A 21,316-nucleotide genomic window follows, 5' to 3' on the forward strand; every position below is an offset into this window, starting at 1 on the left:
TGAAGTGGTGCTGTGGCTCAAATGCTAGAGCTCTAGCCTTCAGAAAGCCCAAGGATAGTGCTCAGACGCCAAGTTCTTGCACCAGACTGAAAAAAAAAAGGGGGGGAGAAGAGGAAGAGGAAGAAGTAAAAGCAGCAGCAGAAGAAGCAGCAGTAGCTGCTTGAGATCTGAGGATCAGGGTTCAAAGTCACCTGGGCACAAAAGAACCTGAGACTTATGGGAAATGAGGCTTGGCTCAAGGGTAGGGTGGGTGGTAGCCTTGAGCTGAAGAGCTCAGGGACAGCGCCCAGGCTGAGTTCAAGCCCCATGACCAAAAAAAAAAAAAAAAAAAAAAGTGGCAAGTGGCAGCCAGGATTCAGGAGCATAGCCTAGTGGTAGAGTGCTCCCCTAGCATGCACAAAGACCTGGGTTTGATTCCTCAATACCACATACTCAGAAAAATCAGGAACTGATGCTGTGGCTTAAGTGGCAGGGTGCTAGCCTTGAGCAAAAACGAAGTGTCCAAGGACAGTTCCCAAGCCTGAGTTTAAGCCCCAGTACTGGCACGCGCGCACACAGTGGCAGCCTGAGAGTTAAGGCACCTATAGTCACTTGAGAAGTTGGCTGTGTGTGTGTGTGTGTGTGTGTGTGTGTGTGTGTGTGTGTGTGTGTGTTTGTTTGGGGCTTGAACTCAGGGTCTGAGCACTGCCCTTGGGTTTTCTCAAAGTTAGCGCCATTTCTGGCTTTTTCTATGTATGTGGTACCGAGGAATGGAACCCAGGTCTTTGTGTATGCTAGGCAAGCACTCTACCACTAGGCCAAACTCCTGTGTGTGTGTGTGTGTGTGTGTGTGTGTGTGTGTGTGTGTGTGTGTGTGTTTTAAATTCCATTTCTGGAGCTTGAACTCAGGGCCTAGCTTACTGTCCTTGAGCTTTTGTGCTCAAGGCAGGTACTCTATCACTTGAGCCACAGCTCCACTTTGAGTTTTTTGGTGGTAAACTGGAGTTGAAATCCTCATAGACTTTCTTGCCCAGCTGACTTTGAACTGTGACCCTCAGATCTTAGCCTCTTGAGTAACCAGGATTACAGATGTGAGCTTTGAGAAGCTTTAAAGAACTTGGTGCCTGTGATAACAACTAATATGACAGGAGAAGGGGACAGAGGAAAAAAATTCATGGATAAGTAGATCCTAAAATAATACAAAACAGTATTGTACAATGGCCCCCACTTAGTTTGCAGACTGACATATAGCAGTAAAGAGAAGCAGCAGCCCACAGAGCTAGTGGGACCCTGTGTGGGACCTAGAACTACACTTCCTCTAGAGGGCTCAGCTACATGCAGAAACAGGATCGGAAAGAATGTATATTTAGTTTTATTTACTTTTCTATATCTGGCTCAATAGTGTCTCTGATTATTTTTTGTTCTTCTTTTCTTCTTTTTCTTTCTCTTTTTAATTCTCTGAGTGCTGGGCTTCTTGTATGCTAGACAAGTGCTAAGTACTGACCTCCACACAGCCCCACTTTCACTAGTCGATCTCAAGTCCTATCGCAGATCTAAGAATCATCTTGGACAGGCCACAAGACTCAGGAGTATGTTCAGTTGGAGGCAATGACCTAAAGGAAAAGACAGTTGTATCTGTAGTTAGTAACCATGTGTGTGTGTGTGTGTGTGTGTGTGTGTGTGTGTGTGTCTGTGTGTGGGGGGGGCGTTTCTGGGGCTTGAACTCAGGGTCTTGCTCTCTTGCTTGGCTTTTTCCACTCAAGGCTAGTATTCTACCACTTTAGCAATAGCTCCATTTCTGGGTTTTTGCTAGTTAATTTGAGATAGGAGTCTCATGGACTTTTCTGCCTGGGCTGGCTTTGAACCCTGATTCTCACATTTCAACTTCCTGAAAATACAGGTGTGAGCCACCAGTGCCTAGCTTGTTATTGGTGTTTTGTTTTGGTTTAGGTTTTTTTTTTTTTTTTTTTTTTGCCAGTCCTGGGCTTGAGCTCAGGGCCTGAGCACTGTCCTTGGACTTTCTCAAGGCTAGAGCTCTACCACTTGAGCCTCAGCACCACTTCCGGCTTTTTTCTATATATGTGGTACCAAGGAATCGAACCCGGGTCTTCATGCATGCTAGGCAAGCACTTTAACCACTAGGCCAAACTCCTGGCCCCTGGTTTAGGTTTTTAACAAAGCCCTTTTTCCCTCCCCACTCCTTCCTACTGACAGTACTGGGGCTTGAACTCAGGGCTTCCCGTTTAGGTAAACACTACTACTTACATTATGCTTCTGTGTACCACTTTTTTTTTCTTTCTCTTTTTGTCTGGGACTCAAATTTGCTACCTGATGCTTTTGCTCGTTGGCTGTTGCTCTATCACCTGAGCCACACCTCCAACCTCTGACCACTACTTTTTTTTTTTTTAACTTTCCAGTTAAATATGGCTATGTATGTGGTTTACCAGAAGGAAGACAGAAAGTAGATTGGAGATGCATCAGGACATTATAAGCACATACCCAGGTCCTAGAGGTGAGCAGAGACCTTGAACTGGCTGAGCCCAGATGTACATAGCCAGAACCCAGGATGCATGTGGAGGCTGGCAGGCACCATGTTATGTGTTGTGGGCCGATGTCACTAAGTCATTATAGGCAGAGTTTAACTCTCAGGCACTATGTAAAATGGTAAAACTAATTTTGAAAGTTTAAGCAGCTGGGTGCCAGTAGCTTATACCTTTAACCATAGCTACATAGGAGGCTGAGATTTGAGTTTGAAGCCAGCTTGAGAAGGAAAGTCCACCACATTCTTGATTCCAACAACCAGAGAAAAGTTGAAATGGAGCTGTGGCTCAAGTGGTAGAGCACTCACCTTGAGCAAAAGAGCTCAGGGACAGAGCCTAGGTCCTAAGTTCAAGCTCCAATGCTGATGTGTATATAAATACATACACATGCATATGCACACAGAGCAAATTCTTGCAGTGCTCTTAGTGGGAAAGGAAGCTCTAGGCCTTTCTGAAGCTTTTTCCTTCAGCTCTGACTTAGGACAGCACTGACAGATGCCTGCTTCAGATCTGCCCATTGCAGTAGGCACCATGTGAAATCTGCCCAGGGGAGTGCGAAGGGAAACTGGGGGTGGCAAATCATCAAATAAACATTCACTATGGAAGGCAGGGGAGGAGGAAACACAGGAATGGAGAAGGAAGACAATGGCCTCCCCAAACCCAGCTCTGCCTCCCTAACCAATGTGGGGATCTCCAGGGGACCCTGTTGTACCACCATCATTTGAGAGGACTCACATTATTTATCCAAGAGATGTAAGCAGAGACCCGGGTGAAGACTGTGGGCTTCTTGGAGACGTTGCAGCCCAGGCTGGACACAAAGCTGGTCACTCCATGGACAGAATACTGGCCATTCACCAGGCAGTGCAGGGGGCCTCCAGAGTCACCCTGTGGAGACAGAAGCATGGTCCTCAACTACCCATCTCTGTGGGGAAACACTCCAGTTTCAAGGCTGGAATTCAAAGTTCCACTTCCAAGTTGGGTGCTTGTGGCCTACACCTGTAGCTCTAGTTACTTGGGAGGCCAAGATCCGAGTATCTAAGGCCAGCCCAGAAGGGAAAAACCATGACATTATTTTCTCCAATGAACCACTGAAAAGCCAGAAGTGGAATTGTTGCTCAACTGGTAGATCACTAGCCTTGAGCAAAAGCAGCTCAAAGACAATGCCCAGCCCCTGAGTTCAAGTTTCAGGACTGACACACATATGCACACACACACACACACACACACACACGCACACACACATATACATCTCTACTTTCTTCATGTTATCACAGTCAAAAAGAAGCTCTTCTTCTTTTCTAAACCACTGCCATCTGCTTTCCCCTCTGCTGCAGCTGTGTCATGTTCTGCCTTGTATTTCGGTTTCAAAATTTGCTTTTGTCTCCCACACATATCCATAGAGCTCCTTGAGCCAGAAACTATGGCTCACTCATCCTGTCAGTCCATAACACTAGGATAGAACCTGGGGGTTTTTTTGTTTTGTTTTGTTTTGTTTTGCCAGTCCTGGGCTTGAGCTCAGGGCCTGAGCACTGTCTTTGGACTTTCTCAAGGCTAGAGCTCTACCACTTGAGCCTCAGCACCACTTCCGGCTTTTTTCTATGTATGTGGTACCAAGGAATTGAACCTGGGTCTTTATGCATGCTAGGCAAGCACTTTAACCACTAGGCCAAACTCCTGGCCCGCTAGATTTTGTTTTTATTTGTTTGCTTTTGGGGTGCTAAGGTTTGAACTAGTGTCTAATGTATCTTAATCACACACTTCAGCCACTGACTTATGCCAGCACTGCAGCATAAAATTAAAAATTAAAATTAAAAAGAATTGATCCAGGGTTTTGCTATGTAACGTGGTAGCCTCTTGAGTGCTGAGATTACAGGTGTGGACTGATACAGCTGGCTAAACATAGAACTTTGAACATCTTAAATTTAATATAAGAGGACTGGGAGTTTGGCCTAGCGGTAGAGTGCTTGCCTAGCATGCATGAAGCCCTGGGTTCAATTCCTTGGTACCACATCCACAGAAAAAGCTGGAAGTGATGCTGTGGTGAAAGTGGTAGAGCACTAGCTTTGAGAAAGCCCAAGGACCATACCCAGGCCCTGAATTCAAGCCCAAGGACTGGCAAAAAAAAAAAAAAAAAAAAAAAAAATATATATATATATATATATATATATATATATATATATATATATACTAACTTAAAGTGGATCTGGGATGGGTAAGTAGAGAATTCTAGTAATTCCTTTATCCCTAGCATTGAGGCCAACGGGTCTAATTAGATTCAGAGGATAACAGTTCAACACCAGCCTGGTCAAGAAAGGCCATGAGACTCTTTTCTTTTCTCTTTCTTTCTTTCTTTCTTTTTTTTTTTTGTAAGTCATGGGCCTTGAACTCTGGACCTGGGCACTGTCACTGAGCTTTTCAGCTCAAGGCTGCTGCCCTATCCTTGAGCCACAGCCCCACTTCTAGTAGTTAATTGAAGATAAGAGTTTCATGTTCTTTAGTATCCGGAATGGCTTTGAACCATGATCTTCAGATCTCAGCCTCCTGAGTAGCTAGGATTACAGGCATGAACCACCGGCCCAGCCATGAGACTCTTATCTCCAATTAACCACCTAAAAATGTATTTGTGGCTCAAGGTGGTAGAAACTAGGTTTAAGAGAAAAAGCTCAGGGACAGAGCCAAGGCCCTGAGTTAAATCCCCACAATTGACTCCACCCCACCAAAAAAAAAAAAATGATTAGCAATGCTTCTCACTGGTTGGGGGAGAAGCAGCAGAGTGGGGTGGGTCAGGACAGTGCTCCACCTTTAGTCTCATAATTGAATCTGTCAACTTCAGCCTGTTAACAGGTATACCTTTAATGCAAATTCAATTTTGTTGTGTGTGTGGGTTTTTTGTGTGTGATTAGTGTAGGGCTTGAACTCAGGGCCTAGGCACTGTCCTTGCACACTTTTTGCTCAAGGTTAGTGCTCTGCACTTGAGCCACAGTTCTACTTCTGTTTTTTTTTTCTGTATATGCGATACGGAGGAATTGAACCCAGGACTTCATGCATGCTATTGTTATTTGGAGATGATAGTCTCATGGACTTTCCTTCTTAAATTGGCTTTGAATCTTAATCCACAGATCTCAGCCTCCTTGAGCAACTAGAATTACAAGAGGCCTGAACTCCTGGTATCTATCTAGCACCCTACTTCTTATGTAGTAATGGAGATTGAACACAGGGCTTCATACATAATAGGCAAGAATTTTACTATTTGAGCTATATATCCCCAGAGCTTTAAAAATGGTTAATTAATTAATTAGTTTCTTGCTAGTCCTGGGTCTTGAATTCTGGGCCTAGACACTATCCCTAAGCTTCTTTTCCTCAAGGCTAGCACTCTCCCACTTGAGCTGTAAAGCACCACCTCTGAGTTTTTCTGTGATTAATGGGAAACAAGAGTTTCATAGACTTTCCTGTTCAGGCTGGGTTTGAGCCACGATCCTCAAATCTCAGCCTCCTGAGTAGCTAGGATGACCTATATGAGCCATCAGTACCCAGATTCTTTTTTAGTTTTTATTGTGTTTTTGAAGTAGGGTCTTGATAACTCTACCCCTGCCATCTGAGTAGCTGGAATTACAGGAGTATCCACCATGGCTGAATATTCTCACTGTAACCAAGGAGAGTCGTAAAACAAAAACAAAACAACAAACTGGGATGAGGTGATTACTTCCGATTCCATACATTTGGGGGGCGGAGGAGTTACAAAAGTCCCTTTAATCCTTTAATACTATTTCAGGCAGCCTATCAGCCTCTTGCAAACAACTTCGCTTTGCTACAGGATCTTGGACAGCAGCCATGGAGTCACCTAGTGCTGCACGACTCCTTCCCCTACATCTTGTCTCAATCTCAGTATCTCAGAGGACAATCCTCCCATTTCCCTTCATTATTCCACACACATGCAACCTTTGCACCTACTTTTCTGGCTGTCAAGTTGACTCTTCCTAGTTCATGAGTAACCAAAAGCAATTATCACAGAGCACTTGCAAATCTCAGCCGCTCCATCTGAGAGCATCTCCACGCTTGATGCACATACATGGTGTCTCTCCTGCTCAGAGCCAGCTCCCTCTGTGCCTCTGGTCCTGTCTCTTCCAGCTCATCTGGGATCTGTGCCACCCAGTCTCCCTTCCCTGGCTTCCTATCTATTCATGCACTCTATTTTCTCCCCTTTACACAGATCTACTTTGCTCATAACTTGCCGTCCTAGAAGCAACCTTTTTCTGTTTTTCTGCTTCAGCCAAGATTCTCGGAAAAGTCATCTTCTTCTCCTACTGTATTTATCTGCATCTCCATCTCTTACCAATTCGGTTTCTGCCCTTCTCCACTCCACAGACACTGCATTTGCCATAACTAAGAGCAATCAGCCTATTGCCAGAGCTGCACTTTTGGTTGGTACCCGTGGGGGCTTCTGGCTGCTCTGTGTACTGTGGGATACCAGTCAAGAGCAGGCAGCCACATTTGTTCCCAAGGTGTCTCGAACCCAGATTTCTCCCCCAGATCATACTCCTTTCCTTTCCTTCCCTTTCCTTTCCTTCCTTTCTTTTTGGCAGTTCTAAGGATTAAAGTTGGAGCCACGTGCTCAGCTGGCACTCTATCTCTTGAGTCATGCCTTCAGCCCTGATTGTTTTTTTAAATTCTGGTTATTTAGAAGATGGGGTCTTACTGACTTTTCTACCTGGGCTGGCCTCAAATCTCAATTCTCTGGACTTTAGCCTCCCAAAGATGAAGGCTACTAGTGATGCCCCCCTCCCCCATCTAACTTCTTACTGGTTAGTTATATCTGGATATAAATACTTTAAATCACATTTTATTTGAGGCTATAACTCCCAATCCTGCATCAGTTAAACTAAATGCCTGGAAATCACCCCAGAGCCTCCTCCTTCCCTCTCATTCTTGGTTTCAACCACCACTGTCTGAACTCAGACCTTAAATTTCCAAATTTACTGCTAGATCACTATACTAGCTCTAACTAGTTTCTCTGGCTCTCCTCATAAAGCATGCCTATGTCTTCATCAGAGAGATATTTTCAAGACCAGGCTTATCATACTGTGCTGGGTCTGAGACTTGAATGGTTCCCTTGCCTGGGAGGTAATGGTCACATGGCTCTTTAGTCTGCCGGTCTCTTTAGTCTCACCTCTTGATATTTATAATTATCTATGTTCTAGCCCAGGGGTCAACAAGCTTTTTCTGTAAGAGGCCAAATAGTAAATATCTTAGCCTTGACAAACCACAGTTTCTGCTAGAATCTCTGTGTTGTAATACAAAAGCAGTCATAAATTCATACATAAATGAATAACTGTATCTATGTTCCAATAAAATGTTATTTATGAATATTGCCAATCCATATATTTTTCATTTGTAATGATTTTTTTTTGTTGGTCATGGGGCTTGAACTCTGGGCCTGGACATTGTCCCTCAGCTCTTCAGCTCAAGGCTAGCACCCTAACCCTTGAGCCACAGTGCCACTTCTGGTTTTCTAGTGGTTAATTGGAGATAAGAGTCTCATGGACTTTCATTCCCTGGCTAGCTTTGAATCCTTAGATCACTGCCTCCCGAGTAACTAGGATTACAGGCATGAGCCACCAATGCCAGGCCATATTCCAGTCTCTCTGATCCTAACCTGTAGAAGAACCAATCCTTGGGCTCCTAGCCCACTCTGTATGTATGCATGTGTTTCTCCATTATAACACTTGCCCAGATTGTATTAGAAAATTTATTGCCGTACTATGTTATCTCTCTTTTCTTTTGCTGTCCCTTGGTTATCTCATATTGTTACAATATTTCACCTTGTTATCTGATATATTTTATATGTGCTTAATTGGTTATTTGAAATTGGATAGGGAAGGGGGGGAAATAAAGATGAGTGGGGGGAGGGGAGGGAAATGTCATGAGAAAGGGTATCAATGTTTGTGAAGTAATGCACCTGTCTGCACCTCTGCCCCTCTGTTGATGCTATTTGATTCCTCTCTATCCTCAAGTGCTAGCACAGTACCTAGCATGTAGTAGATACACAATTAGCCCTTTTAATGTTTTTACTTTTGAGCCAGTCCTGAAGCTTGAACTCAGGGCCTAGGTGCTATCCCTGAGATTTTGTACTCAAGGCTAGTGCTCTATCATTTGAGCCATAGCTTCACACAAACATTTTCCTGCCTGGGCTCACTTTGAACCATGATCCTCAGATCTTAGCCTCTCAAGTAGCTAAGATTACAGGTATAAGCTACTGGTGACTGGCTAGCATTTCTCTAATATGGTTGACTGCTGATTGACCTCATCCAATCAGATAATTGTATTATATAAAAATTATCGCAAAATGATTCTTATGTGCTTTCTCCTATTATACTCACCTGCACCCACTGCTGTCACGAGTAGAGGAAACGGGTCCTCAGGTAAGAAGTCCAAAGAAAGCCAGGATTTCTGGAACTGGGCACTTCCTTACATATACTAATTACAGTCCCCTTCCAGGCTCTGCCTCATGGTTGCCATAAAGGATCTAGATAACCAGGGCAGTGGAAATCCTAGCTGTAATCCATGCCTGTGATCCTGGCTAATCAGAATTGCAGGCCAAGGTCAGCCCAGGTAGACAAGTTCACAAGCTCCCTTCTCAATGCAAATCTGAGCTGAAGGCTGGCACCATTATCCTGTCTCTGATGAGAAGCCTCACATCTGGGCAGGACATAAAAACTTTTTTTTTTTTTATTTTTATTAATCCTGGGCTTGAGCTCAGGGCCTGAGCACTGTTCCTGGACTTTCTCAAGGCTAGAGCTCTACCACTTGAGCCACCGCTTCTGGCTTTTTTCTATGTACGTGGTACCAAGGAATTGAATCCAGGTCTTCGTGCATGCTAGGTAAGCACTCTACCACTAGGCCAAACTCCCGGCCCCGACATAATGACTTTATCATATGCTGCTGGCTTAATCTTAGCTACTCAGGAGGCTGAGATCTGGGGATCATGGTTCCAGCCAGGGCAGGAAAGTCCACATGACACCTTTATCTCCAATTAACCACCAAAAAAGCTAGAAGTAGGCTCAAGAGTAGACTGCTAATCTTGAGCAAAAAGCTCAGGGACAGCACTCTAAATTCAAGCCCCAAGACTAGCACACACACACATACACACACACACACACACACACACACACACACAAGAGTAGGTGGGAAGGGGTAACATTGTCCAAAAAGAAATACACTCTTTACCTGATATATGAAACTATAACCTCTTTGTACATTACCTTTACAATAACAATAAAAAAACTAAATAATAACAAGAGTAGGTGTGGAATGTGGGTGATAAGTGGTACAGGGCATGGGGGGATGGGAGAGGGACTGGCACTTACCTGGCATCCAGAGCGAACGCCATCCCCACCGGCACACACCATGGTCTTCTTCACTGTGGAGCCCCAGTAAGAAGAGCTGGAGCAGATGCTGTAGTCCACACTGGGAAGGTAAGCCTGCTGCAGAGTTTGAGCCAGCTGCCCATTGGCTGAACAGAACACACAACACTGGACATCAGCACAGGTGCTCTAGGGAAAACAGAACTGTCCTACTCCATCTCAAGCTTTGACAGGTGCTGGTAAAATTTGAACTGAAGACCAGCTCTTTCTCTCTGCTTGCTATGTGTCATCAGTCCTTTTTAATCCTCTCTCTGTGGCAGCTACAGGCCTCTTCCTTCAGAAAGTCACCCTTGCTTACTGTTTTACTAAGTCTACTCCTACTTTTTTTTCATTTATGGATAACTTAGTCAAGTAATTAGAAGTGCGTGCGCTCGTGTGTGTGTGTGTGTGTGTGTGTGTGTGTGTGTGTGTGTGTGTGTGTACTGGAGCTTGAACTCAGGGTTTGGGTACCATTCTTTTTCTCAAGGCTGATGTTCTACCACTTGAACCATAGCTCTGGAGGCTAATTGAAGATTAGAATTGCATACTTTCCTGCCCAAGCTGGTTTTTAACTGTGATCCTTAGATCTCAGCCTCCTGAGTAGTTAGGATTACAGGTATGTAATGTATATGCCTGGTCTTACTTGCTGATTACTTATTTGGCTGTTCTGCTTGCTATACTTTAAGCACTACAAAGCAGAATTGGCTTGTGCAATTTTGTTTTTATCTTCCCTCCTTCCCTCCCTCTTTTATTCTTTCCCTCCCTTCTTTTCTTCATTATTTTTTCTTAGGACAAAGTTTCACTATATTGCCTGGGCTGGCCTAGAACTCATTGTTTGTTTGTTTGCCAGTCCTAGGGCTTGAACTCAGGGCCTGGGCACTGTCCTTGGACACTTTTTGCTTAAGGCTAGTGCTATGTCACTTGAGCCACAGTGCCACTTCTGGCACTTTCTGTGTATACACTTTTCTGTGTATGTGATACCAAGGAATTGAACCCAGGGCTTCATGCATACTAGGCAAGCAGTCTACACTAGGCCAAACTCCCAGCCTCAAGTCTATGCATTTCTGCCTTTACTATTCCACAGCCTATTTTTATTTTATTTTATCTGTGGTCCCTTAGGTTGCTGGTCTCTGGCTATAAATCCTTAGGATCATAGGAAAATATGTCATAAAAGTCAGACACCTAATGGTGAATGGTGTGAAATATACAAAACTTACTTCTGGTCCTGCCCCAGCCTGTAATGTAGCAGGGAGTGTTGTTAGCCAGGACAGTTCCCTCCTGAGGCAGAACACCCAGCTGGATGTAGCTATTGAGGGTGACACTCTTGGCCAGCCGCAGCAGGGCGATGTCATAGCTGCAGGAGGAAAGGAGACAGCTCACTTGTGGCATCAGATGAGCATGTGTGTGTATGATCCTTTGTGTGCGGAGTTGCAAGCCATTTTGGAAGCAGCCAACTCGCTAAGTTAGGACATTATAGGCTTAACAGCGGCATCTTCTGGTTAAATGTTAGTATTGCAGCATTGCTGTGCTCTGCGCAATCCTCCTCCAGTAGCTTAGATTATAGGCCTGAGCCTATCTATACATGGTGCTTCTGTGTGTGAGGTTCACTTTAAGACATCTTCTTCGGGGCATAGTTCAATGGAAGAACATTTGTTCTAGCATGTGTGAGACCCTGAGTTTGATCTCTGACAATAAGAAAAACAACAACAAAAAAAGAAAAATATTTCCTTTTCTTTGTGGCAGAGGGGAGGTCATGGGGCTTGAACTTGGCCTGGGTGCTGTCCCTGAGCTCTTCAGCTCAAGGCTACTGACCTACCCTTGAGCCAAGCCCTATTTCCCATTTTCTAGAGGTTAATTGAGCATAAGAGTTTCAGGTCCTTTTGTGCCCGGGCTGGCTTTGAATTTTGATCCTCAGATCTCAGCCTTCTGAGTAGCTAGGATTACAGGCGTGAACCTGGCTAATGTTTCCATAAAGCACCAGTGGTTCATCCCTGTAATCCTAGCTACTCAGGAGGCTGAGAGTTGAGGATTGCAGTTTGAAGCCAGGTGGGACAGGAAACTGTGAGACTCTTATCTCCAATTAACCATCAAAAAGCCAGAAGTAGAGCTGTGACTCCAATAAGAGAGTTCTGGGCAGCATTCAAGGAAAAAGCTCAGGGGCAGTGCCTCGGCTCTGAGTTCAATCCCCAGGACTGGCACAACAAAAACAAAATGAAAACAAGTATCAGGCAGTGTAGTCTGGGAACACAGGTTACCTTCCCCTCCCAGGGCCAGTCCAGCCTCGCCCTTACCCAGCAGCTACGTTATTGCTGTTCCAGTTGGGATGTATCACGATCTTCTGCACATTTAAATACTGCTCAGTGCCGTCGTTCTGGTTCAGGTTGTGGTCGCCCACAACCACGCGGAAGGTCAGGGATCTGCAGGGAGGGAAAAGAGCTCAGAGGGGAATCTCAGGAGCTCCCTTTGCCCTTGGAGGAAAGTTTGCCAGTCCTGGGGTTTGAACTCAGGGCCTGGGCACTGTCCATAAGTTTCTTTTGCTCAAGGCTAGCACTCTACCACTTGAGCCACAGCTCCATTTCTGGCTTTTTCTGTGTATGGGGTATCGAGGAATCAAATCCAGGGCTTCATGCATACTAGGCAAGCATTCTACCACTAAGCCACACTCCCATCCCCTTGGAAAGCCATTTTGTATCTTATCTGTAGGACAGGCACTCATTTGGCTCCAGCAGAAGGCAGAAGAGGAAGAAAGACCCTTGCAAATAAAAAAGAAAAAATGCTCTCTTATTTACTACCATATTGTTCCACAGTTTATTAAGCTAACACTACAAGGCTGAGTATCTCATAATCCCGGGGAGGCAAACACTGACACTCAGCTGCAGAGGGACTTTCAGGGAAATAGAAAATTATAGACTAGTAATCTTAAAAAAATGTTTGCTTCATTTTGGACACAGGATTTCATTATGTAGCCCAGGCTGGCCTCAAATTCCAGGTCCTCATGTTTTAGCTTGGAGTTCTGGGATTATAGGTGTATGCCACCATGCCCAGTACTGAGGCTTGAACTCAGGTCCTAGGTGCTGTCCTTTAGCTTTGTCACTCTAGGATGGCACTCTACCACACAAGCCACAGCTTTATTCTACTTTTTTGGTGGTTAGTTGGAGATAAGAGTCTCATAGACTGTCTTGCCCAGGCTGGTGTCAAACGACGATCCTCAGCTCTCAGCCTCCTGAGTAGTTTGGATTATAGGTTTAGATGAGTCATTCTTGAAGTGTGGTCCCAAGGCCAGCGTCATTAGCCTGGGTCACCTGAAACAACCTTGCTAGAAATGAAATCATCACCGGGAACCTTCAAAGAGTCAGAAACTCCTGAGTGGGATCCTGCAATCTGTGCCTTTCATGTTTCCCTGAGTCACACTCAGATTTGAGAACTGCTCATTACCAATGAGAGAGAGAGAGCGAGAGCGAGAGAGAGAGCAAGAGAGACAGAGAGAGAGAGAGAGAGAGAGAGAGAGAGAGAGAGAGAGAGAGAGAGAGAGAGAGAGAGAGAGCGCACTTAGCAGTCCTGTATTGACTAAGTGTTTAAATATTTACTCAGTCCTCAGGACAACTCTATCAAATTGGTATGACTACTACTGTGGAGATAAGAGACTGGTAGAGTAGGAAAACTAAGCTCCAAGATGGTGGAACTGCGACAGGGGCTTAAATGCTGCTTTTGCTGAGAAGCACTGAATCCTAACTCAGTCCCACACATGAACTGCAAGCAGGAAACAAACCAGGCATGCCAGCTCTGCCATTTTGTATGTGTGTCTTTTGCTTTGACCCATTCTCTCCTGCAGTCCCTTTACAGACAAGAAGCATCAAGGAACCAAGACATGAGAAAGGGTATCAATGTCTGTGAAGTAATGCACCTTCTATCTGGTGAATATAATGTAACCCTTCTACTAATTACAATAAAAATATATGAATAAAAAAGAAGCATCAAGGACTCTCCTGTATCGAGCCCCTTCTTGACCCATGCTGAGATAATGGGAGGCTTTACTACATCTGACCCTGAATGTATCTGTTACTAAATCCATTTAACTCTGCATCCCCTTTGCCCCTGTCTCCTCTTCTGCTCTATTTAAACCAATAGCTCATGTCTGTACCCCAAGAAGGGCTGAAGTGCTGTCTTGCCACACAATAAATTTAGAGTGCCACACCATAAATCTTCTCTCTCTGGTCTTTGCATTTGAGCTCCAGGGGTGAGGTGCTGGATGTGACATGTACAGTTCCTGGGGTTTGGTCTGAGGTTTAAAACTCCAGTTTCAGAATGAGATTTGAACCCAAGATTTTCTCTTGGTTATTCATCCTCACTTAGCCCCACCAAATAGAAATGGGTCCCCAGCCAACTCCTTGAAAGTCCTGAGAAACTGTTAGGTAGTCCCCCCCCACCCCGAAAAAAAAAGATCAGCATGTCTGTCTCCTCCCAGGGGCTCAGACAGTTTCTTCCCTCACCTATCCACGCAGTGCGCAGCCGTCAGCACCCAGTTCCGTTTGATGAGGGTCCCCCCACATGTGTGAGACCACTGTACCCCAGACAAATACTGGAGGGAAATCTACATGGGAAGGAAGAAAAGAGGAACAGGTTAGTGCTCTCAGAAAGGCTTTACTTTCAAACGTATCACCTCCTTAAATTCCTGACATTCTTCAAAATGTTCCCCAATGTTCTGGGTCAGTTTTAGCAAACTAGGTTCTCTTCTGCTGCTGCTTGCCCTAGCCTGGTTGGTAGTGACCACGAGGTTGCTGGGAATAGGCATGGAAATATCTCTGGGACTAGTTGAGAAGGATGTTCCACTGTTTGGGGTGTTTTCTGTGTGTCCCGTGGCGGGGTAAGCACCCACAGTGCCTGAGATTTTCTCACTCTGGGTTGTCACCATGGGCCTCTGAGAAAGAAAATATACCCAAGGCATTTCTTCTTCATCTGAGCCCTGCAGGCTTAGGGTGTCAGGGCTCTCCCTTAGATGTTTGCATGAAATGCCCTGTCCCCCATTTGTGGAATTCTTAGAAATGCCACAGGAAGTCGGGCACCAATAGTTCACACCTGTAATCCTAGCCAGTCAGGAGGCTGCGATCTGGAGACTGACATACAAACCAACCAGGGTAGAAAAATCTGAGGGACTCATCTCCAATGAACCAGCAAAAAGCTAGAACTGGAGGAATGGCTCAAGTGGTAGAGTGCTAGCTGTGAGCAAAAAGAGTATAAGACCCTGTGTTCAAGCCCTAGTACTGGCAAAAAGAAAATGTATCCCAACTGTATCAGTGTTACCTGTTCATGTTTCTTTATATTACACAATAGCTCCGTTCCTGAAAATTGGGGCTCAAATCTATTATACACTGAACATAATTGAAGTTGCAGGAATTTCTGTCCAAGCGAGACAATTCACCAATTAATTGCTAGTTTTATACATCCAGATTTTCTTAAATTAGAGTGCAGCTGCTGTTACGAAATCTTTAGCCAAATAAGCAACACTCCGTGGCATGCGTGTCAGTGTCAGTGGGCTGGGAGTGGAGAGATGAGTGCACCTGAGTCTCGAGGTATGTAGAGCTCACTAGGTGCCCGTGGCTAACACCTGCAATCTTTGCTATTCAGGAGGCTGAGTTACAGAGGATTAAAGTCTGAGGCCAGACAGAGCAGAAAACTCTGAGATTCTATCTCCAAAAACAATGAGCAAAAAGCTGGGCTGGAGACATGTCTCAAGTGGGAAGAATGTCTGCAAGCAAGCTGAGGAAACATACCATCGAGAGTTCAAACCCTAGTACTTGTGTGGAAAACACATTATGTGGAGTTGGATGCGGGGTCTGGCACATGGTCTTTTGAGTTTCTTATACATGGTGTCACTGGGTGTAGAAAAGTAGCTGGTGGTCTGCGCACATAGCTCAGTGGCACGGCATTTGCCTAGCATGAAGAAGGTTCAAGCCCTAGCACCACTAAAAAAAAACCGTAGTCATCTTAGCAGTCCTTAAAATCCAATAGGAGCTAGGCATCAGTGGCTCACACCTATAATCCTAGCTACTCAGGAGGCTGAGATCTGAGGATCGTGGTTCGAAGCCAGCCTGGGCAGCAAAGTCTGTGAGAAAGCCAGAAATGGTGCTGTGGCTCAAGTGGTAGAGTACTAGCCTTAAATAAAAGAAGCTCAAGGACAGCACCCAAGCCCTAAGTTCAAGCCCCAGGACCAGCACATACCCCCACACAAACATCTATGGGTTGATGAATGGCCCATACACACCACACACACACACACACACACACACACACACACACACACACACACACACAGCCACTCTGGAAAAAAACCTGAGAAAGAGCACCCACCTGAGAAGGCCAGGAATTCTTCTGGGCCTCAGTCCCTCCAACTACGCGTGCGTTGATTTCTGGAAAATCCTGGGTGCTGTGTCCTTTGTGGCAGAAGAGCAAGGAGTGATGACTCAGCATGGGGTCATGGGGGCTTTGAATGAAGCTTAGCCTTGTCTGCAAATTCCCAACGCTTCCCTAACTCTCCCAACCCCCCCCCCCCGCCCCCAGCAGCGTGTCCTCCAGGCCCCTTTGGAAGCAGCGCCCAGCTGGTGCCTTCACAGCTCTCCAAAATCAAGCAGCCCAGCACCCCACAGGGCCCATGGGGCTTAGCTTCCCTCCAGTCTCCCTTGGAGCTTGAGAGAACCCACTCGATAGGTTTGGGTAGAGATTTCCCCTGGGGCCAGGGACAACAGTACCTGCAGCCAGGGACATCAGTTGACTATAGCCTCCAGGCAGAGGAGGGAAAGCCTGTCCACACCCCGCTCCCCCACCCAGGGCCACTTTGTGCTTGGTGGCTCAGGGGATCTGAGATCCCAAAGGCATGGTCCATCCTGCCAGAGGCCCGGTTTGCTTCCTGCTTGGCTTCTCAGTAGAGGAAAAGCTGAGCATCCCCCCTGGGCTCAGGAAGGCTTTCTCACTGTCCTCACTTCGCCCTCCTCCTGGCACAGCTACTCACTTACCATAAAGGACCAATGTGGCAAAGAGCAGGAAACGGAGCATGGTGCTGTCCAGGAGACCACTGCCCCTGCATGAAGCAGGCCCTCTTTATGCTCCCCTTATCAGCAGTCTTGCTCACCGCCTTCCTGCCAGCTGGCAAGGCTGTGGTGGAAGGCAGAAAAAATCACAGGTGCCATGGAAGGACAAAGGAAAATGATTTCTTATTCAAGTCAACTTATTTATCTGTTGACAGAACAAGGTCGGAGCTCAGTTAATCATCTGGTTTTAGTTGAAAAGCATCCAAAAAGAAAAAAAAAATGTCTTTTGGAGAAATCAAATGAAGAGCCCAGAACTGTTTGTATCCCCCTCACTCAGAGTGTGCCTCTCACTGTCCAGCACTGTCCCTCTGTTGTTGGTGGCAGGGACCTGCCCTATACGTTAGGAGGTGAAGGCAACTGGAGGGAGAGGAGGGGAGAGGGGACAGGAGGAGGGGAGCAGGTATGGTGGCTTCTAACTTGATCCATGGAGAGGCGGGACTGGTCTGGAGCAGGGTGTTTGTGCACAGTATTTAGCTTTCATGTCCCTTGAGCTGTATGGAGTGGTTTACTTGAGGGTTCGGGGTTACAGGAGGATAGCCTTGACACAGCAGACCTCAGGGAAGAGCGTGGAACTGAGCTGGTCTCTCTCACCTCCCCACCTCTCTAGAGAGAAAAAGACCTTACCTAAGGTCTTTAGGGCAGGGCCTTATCCACATAAACTCTGTATTTGTTTAAAAATCAAAACTTTAGAGCCTGGAGCGATGGCTCATGCCTGTAATCCTAGCTACTCAGGGGGCTGAGAGCTGAGGATCAAGGTTCAAAGCCAGCTCGGGTACAAAAGGACCTGAGACTCTTAGCTCCAATTAACCACTAGAAAATGGGAAATGGGGCTTGGCTCAAGGGTAGGGTGGTAGACTTGAGCTGAAGAGCTCAGGGACAGTGCCCAGGCCCAGACTTCAAGCTCTACAGCCAACAAAAGAAAAAAAGAAAAAGAAGAAAAAGAAAGGAAGGAAGAACGAAAAAGATATGAGAGGGTCTCTATATCAGACTGTCAACAGTTATTCTAGAGGAGAAATCTGTAGGGAGTGGGGATGGGGAATGGTTCTGGGGTTTGAACTCAGAGTCTCAAGCTTGCTACGCTAATGCTCTATTACAGTGCCACTCCATCATATGGCATTTGTAATTAAAAACAGTAAGTCCTAGTAGAGCTGTTTGGGGCAATGTTTAAAAGTTCTTTAAATGGGAAGGTCATCTCCAGAGGGACCAGCACGTGCATACCAAGATGTCAGAAAAGTTTCATAGGGCTAGCTGCAGGTTGTATAGAATGAGGGGTCTGGGTTAGCTTCGAGAGAGGTCAGGGGAAGCACACAGTTATTAGGGCAATGGCAGCTACAGCTAAAAGGAAGGCTAAGGAGCTAGTGTTTCTTAGCTATTCCAATTTTTTCCCTCCTCTTCTTCATTATCTATTGTGCATGCTAGGCAAGCACTCTACCATTAGGCCAAACTCTCAGCCCCATCTCTTCTTCATTTTCTTCTCTCCTCCTTCCCTTTCTTCTTCTTCTTCTTCTTTTTTTTTGCCAGTCCTGGGGCTTGAACTGAGGGCCTGGGCACTGTCATTGGGCTTTCTCAAGTCTAGCATAGGACCCACTTAAGCCACAGCACCACTTCCGGCTTTTTTCTGTGTATGTGTAAGGAGGAATCAAACCTAGGGCTTACTGCCTGCTAAATGAGCATGCTACCACTAGGCCACACTCCTGGCCTCTGTCCTGAGCTTCTTTTGCTCAAAGTTAGCACTCTGCCACCTGAGCCATAGTGCCACTTCCAGCTTTTTTTTTCCCCTTCTTCACATGGTACTGAAGACTCAAACCTAGGGCTTCATGCATGTTAAACAAGCACCGTACCACTAAACCGTATTTCCAGACCATTCCTCCTCCTTCTTTATCCTTTTTTAGTGTTGGTACCTTGGCTTGAACTCAAGGCCTTGCACCCTCATTCTGCTTTTTCAATCACTGGTGCTTCTACCACTTGAGCCATACTTCCAGCCTAGTATTTTGCTAGTTAATTAGAGATAAGAGTCTGACGACCATGATCCTCAGATCTTAGCCTCTTGAGTAGCTAGGATTACATGTGCAAGCCACCTTCTCACCGGCATAGTCAGTGCCTTTTCCTTCCCTGCGCTCCTCCCCCATGGGAGGAGGGGGTCCTGCCACCCTGTGGTGTGGTCACTGAGCATGGCCACTGCCAGCTGCCAGCTTCCTGTTACTTGGGGAAAGGTGGGAGGAGGTGTGCTGGCACTGAAATAGGTCACTGTGGCTGGAAACTGTTATGAGTGGGCTGCTAATCACAATACAAAGATTTCCACCTGACAAATGTTTAGGTGTTTAATGTCACCAACAGTCAAGATTAGGGATCATGATTTCTCACGGCCAGCCTCATTTATGAGTGTGACACTCAAATCCCTTCTCAGCAGAGTACTAACCTGTTCTTCTACAGGGCAGATGGCCAGCTGGCATGGTGCCTGGGACCCAGAATACTTCAAGGGAGAACCCTGTAAACTAACATGTTCGTTTCTCTTGAGATCAGAAGAAAACAAATAATAATCTATATGTTCACCTTAGAACAATGTAATACTTTTTTGCTAGTTGTGGGGCTTGAACTCAGGGCCTGAGCACTGTCTTTGGACTTTTCTCAAGGTTAGAGCTCTACCACTTGAGCCACAACACCAGTTCCAGCTTTTTCTATGCATGTGGTGTTGAAGAAGTGAACCCCGGGTCTTTGCGCATGCTAGGCAGGCACTCTACCACTAGTCCAAACTCCCAGCCCTGTAATCATATATTTTATGACTACATAAACAACACATAAATTATAATTAGTTATTGGAATTTTTTTTTTTTTTTTGGTGCTAGTCCTAGAGCTTAAACTCAGAATCTGGTTGTTGTGCCTGAGCTTCTTTTGCTCAAGACTAGCACTATACTACTTGAGCCACAGTGCTACTTCTGTTTTTTTGCTCATTAGAGATAAAAGTCTCAAGAGCCTTCCTGTCCAGGTTGGCTTAGAACCACATCCTCATATCTCAGTCTCCTGAGAGGCTAGGATTACAGGCGTGAGTCTTGGGAACATGGCTCTCATTCCCTTATTTTAATGAAATTAGAGTACTATGAAGACCAAACTGTCCAGAGCCCACCAAAGTCCTGGCCTTTGGGACTAGACGTGGCTCAGGAGAATGCCTGAGTACAAGACTTCTCGCTGGGCACTGGTGGTTCACGCTTGAAATCCTAGCTACTCAGGAGGTTGAGATCTGAGGATCAAAGTCCAAAGCCAGCCCGGGCACTGAAGACCATGAGACTCTTATCTCCAATTAACTACCAGAAAACCAGAAGTGGTACTGAGGCTCAAGTGGTGGAGCAATAGCCTTGAGCTGAAGAGCTCAGGCCCACGACTGACAAAAGAAAAAGAAAAAAACAAAAACAAGACTTGTGCTGGGCAGGAATGGTGGTGCATGTTTATAATCCCAGCACTGGGGAGGCTAAGACAATAGGATCTCCAGTCTGATGACAGCCTACATAACACAGCAAGGCACTGTCTCAAACAAACAAACAATCCCCCCTCCAAAAAACCCCCAAAACAAACAAAGAAAAAAGAAATCAAACAGCTATGTACTAATGGCACATGCCTATAAATGTCACTAGTGAGATCTGAGGATAGAATTTGAAGCCATCAGGGGCAAGAAAGTACCAGAGACTCCAATTATTTAATCAATTAATTAATCAGCATAAAAGCCAGAAGTAGAGCTATGGCTTAAGTGTTAGAGCACTAACCTTGAGTGGCAAAAGCTCAGGGACAGTGCTCAGGCCCAGAGTTCAAGCACCAGAGCCAGTACAAACAATAACAAAACTTCAAATAGAGTAAAACAAACAACTAAATCCAACCAACAGCCATCATCATCTAGTTTTTATACTTGTTGCTCCTCTGCCCTGCTGTCCTCTTGGTTTTCCAGACCCACTTCTGCCTTTGCTCCCTCGAGGCTCTTGTTTATTCTAAATGGTGTGTCCCTGGATGGTTTTTGTGAGGGGAAGGGGTTATTCTTCCTAGATCACCTATCACACTTTGGACATGTAGCCCATTACAGCTTGATCACATGTCTCCCACACTTCTTGTGGGGGAAAGACCTCATCTTCTACCTCCTGGTGCTTGGCCCATTTGGGGCCACAGGAGGTTTGGGAAGAGGAGATACAGCTCTGAGCAAGCTTTTCAGCTAAGGGACAACACAGGGAAAACAACTCAGCCCAACTTCCGATGCCATAAAACTTTTATTTCCACTGGAATCTCACCTCAGATCTCTTCCTTGTCGGGTCACCTAGAATGTCTCCCC

General features: G+C 45.7%; 1 protein-coding gene across 1 annotated transcript; it reads right to left on the minus strand.

Moving 5' to 3' along the window:
* Window positions 1-1,420: 1,420 nt before the first annotated feature.
* Cela1 (chymotrypsin like elastase 1) lies at window positions 1,421-16,969 on the minus strand. The gene is made up of 8 exons (XM_090355828.1): window positions 16,930-16,969; window positions 16,268-16,350; window positions 14,410-14,510; window positions 12,211-12,336; window positions 11,137-11,273; window positions 9,884-10,029; window positions 3,255-3,404; window positions 1,421-1,592 (listed from the first exon to the last, which is right to left on the minus strand). The coding sequence occupies exons 1-8, from the start codon at window positions 16,967-16,969 to the stop codon at window positions 1,575-1,577; spliced, it is 801 nt and encodes a 266-aa protein (XP_090211954.1). The 3' UTR covers window positions 1,421-1,574.
* Window positions 16,970-21,316: the final 4,347 nt, after the last annotated feature.

The sequence above is a fragment of the Megascapheus bottae genome, chromosome 2 (assembly GCF_031878675.1).
Source record: "Megascapheus bottae isolate mThoBot1 chromosome 2, mThoBot2.hap1, whole genome shotgun sequence".
NCBI lineage: Eukaryota > Metazoa > Chordata > Mammalia > Rodentia > Geomyidae > Megascapheus > Megascapheus bottae.

Coding starts and splice junctions, on each gene's coding strand:
- Cela1 (XM_090355828.1), bottom strand. CDS start 16,969: ATGCTCCGTTTCCTGCTCTTTGCCACATTGGTCCTTTATG. Junction 12,337..14,409: donor GCTGCGCACTGCGTGGATAG/GTGAGGGAAGAA, acceptor CCCTCCCTGCAG/ATCCCTGACCTTCCGCGTGG. Junction 3,405..9,883: donor GCGTTCGCTCTGGATGCCAG/GTAAGTGCCAGT, acceptor CTGTCTCCACAG/GGTGACTCTGGAGGCCCCCT.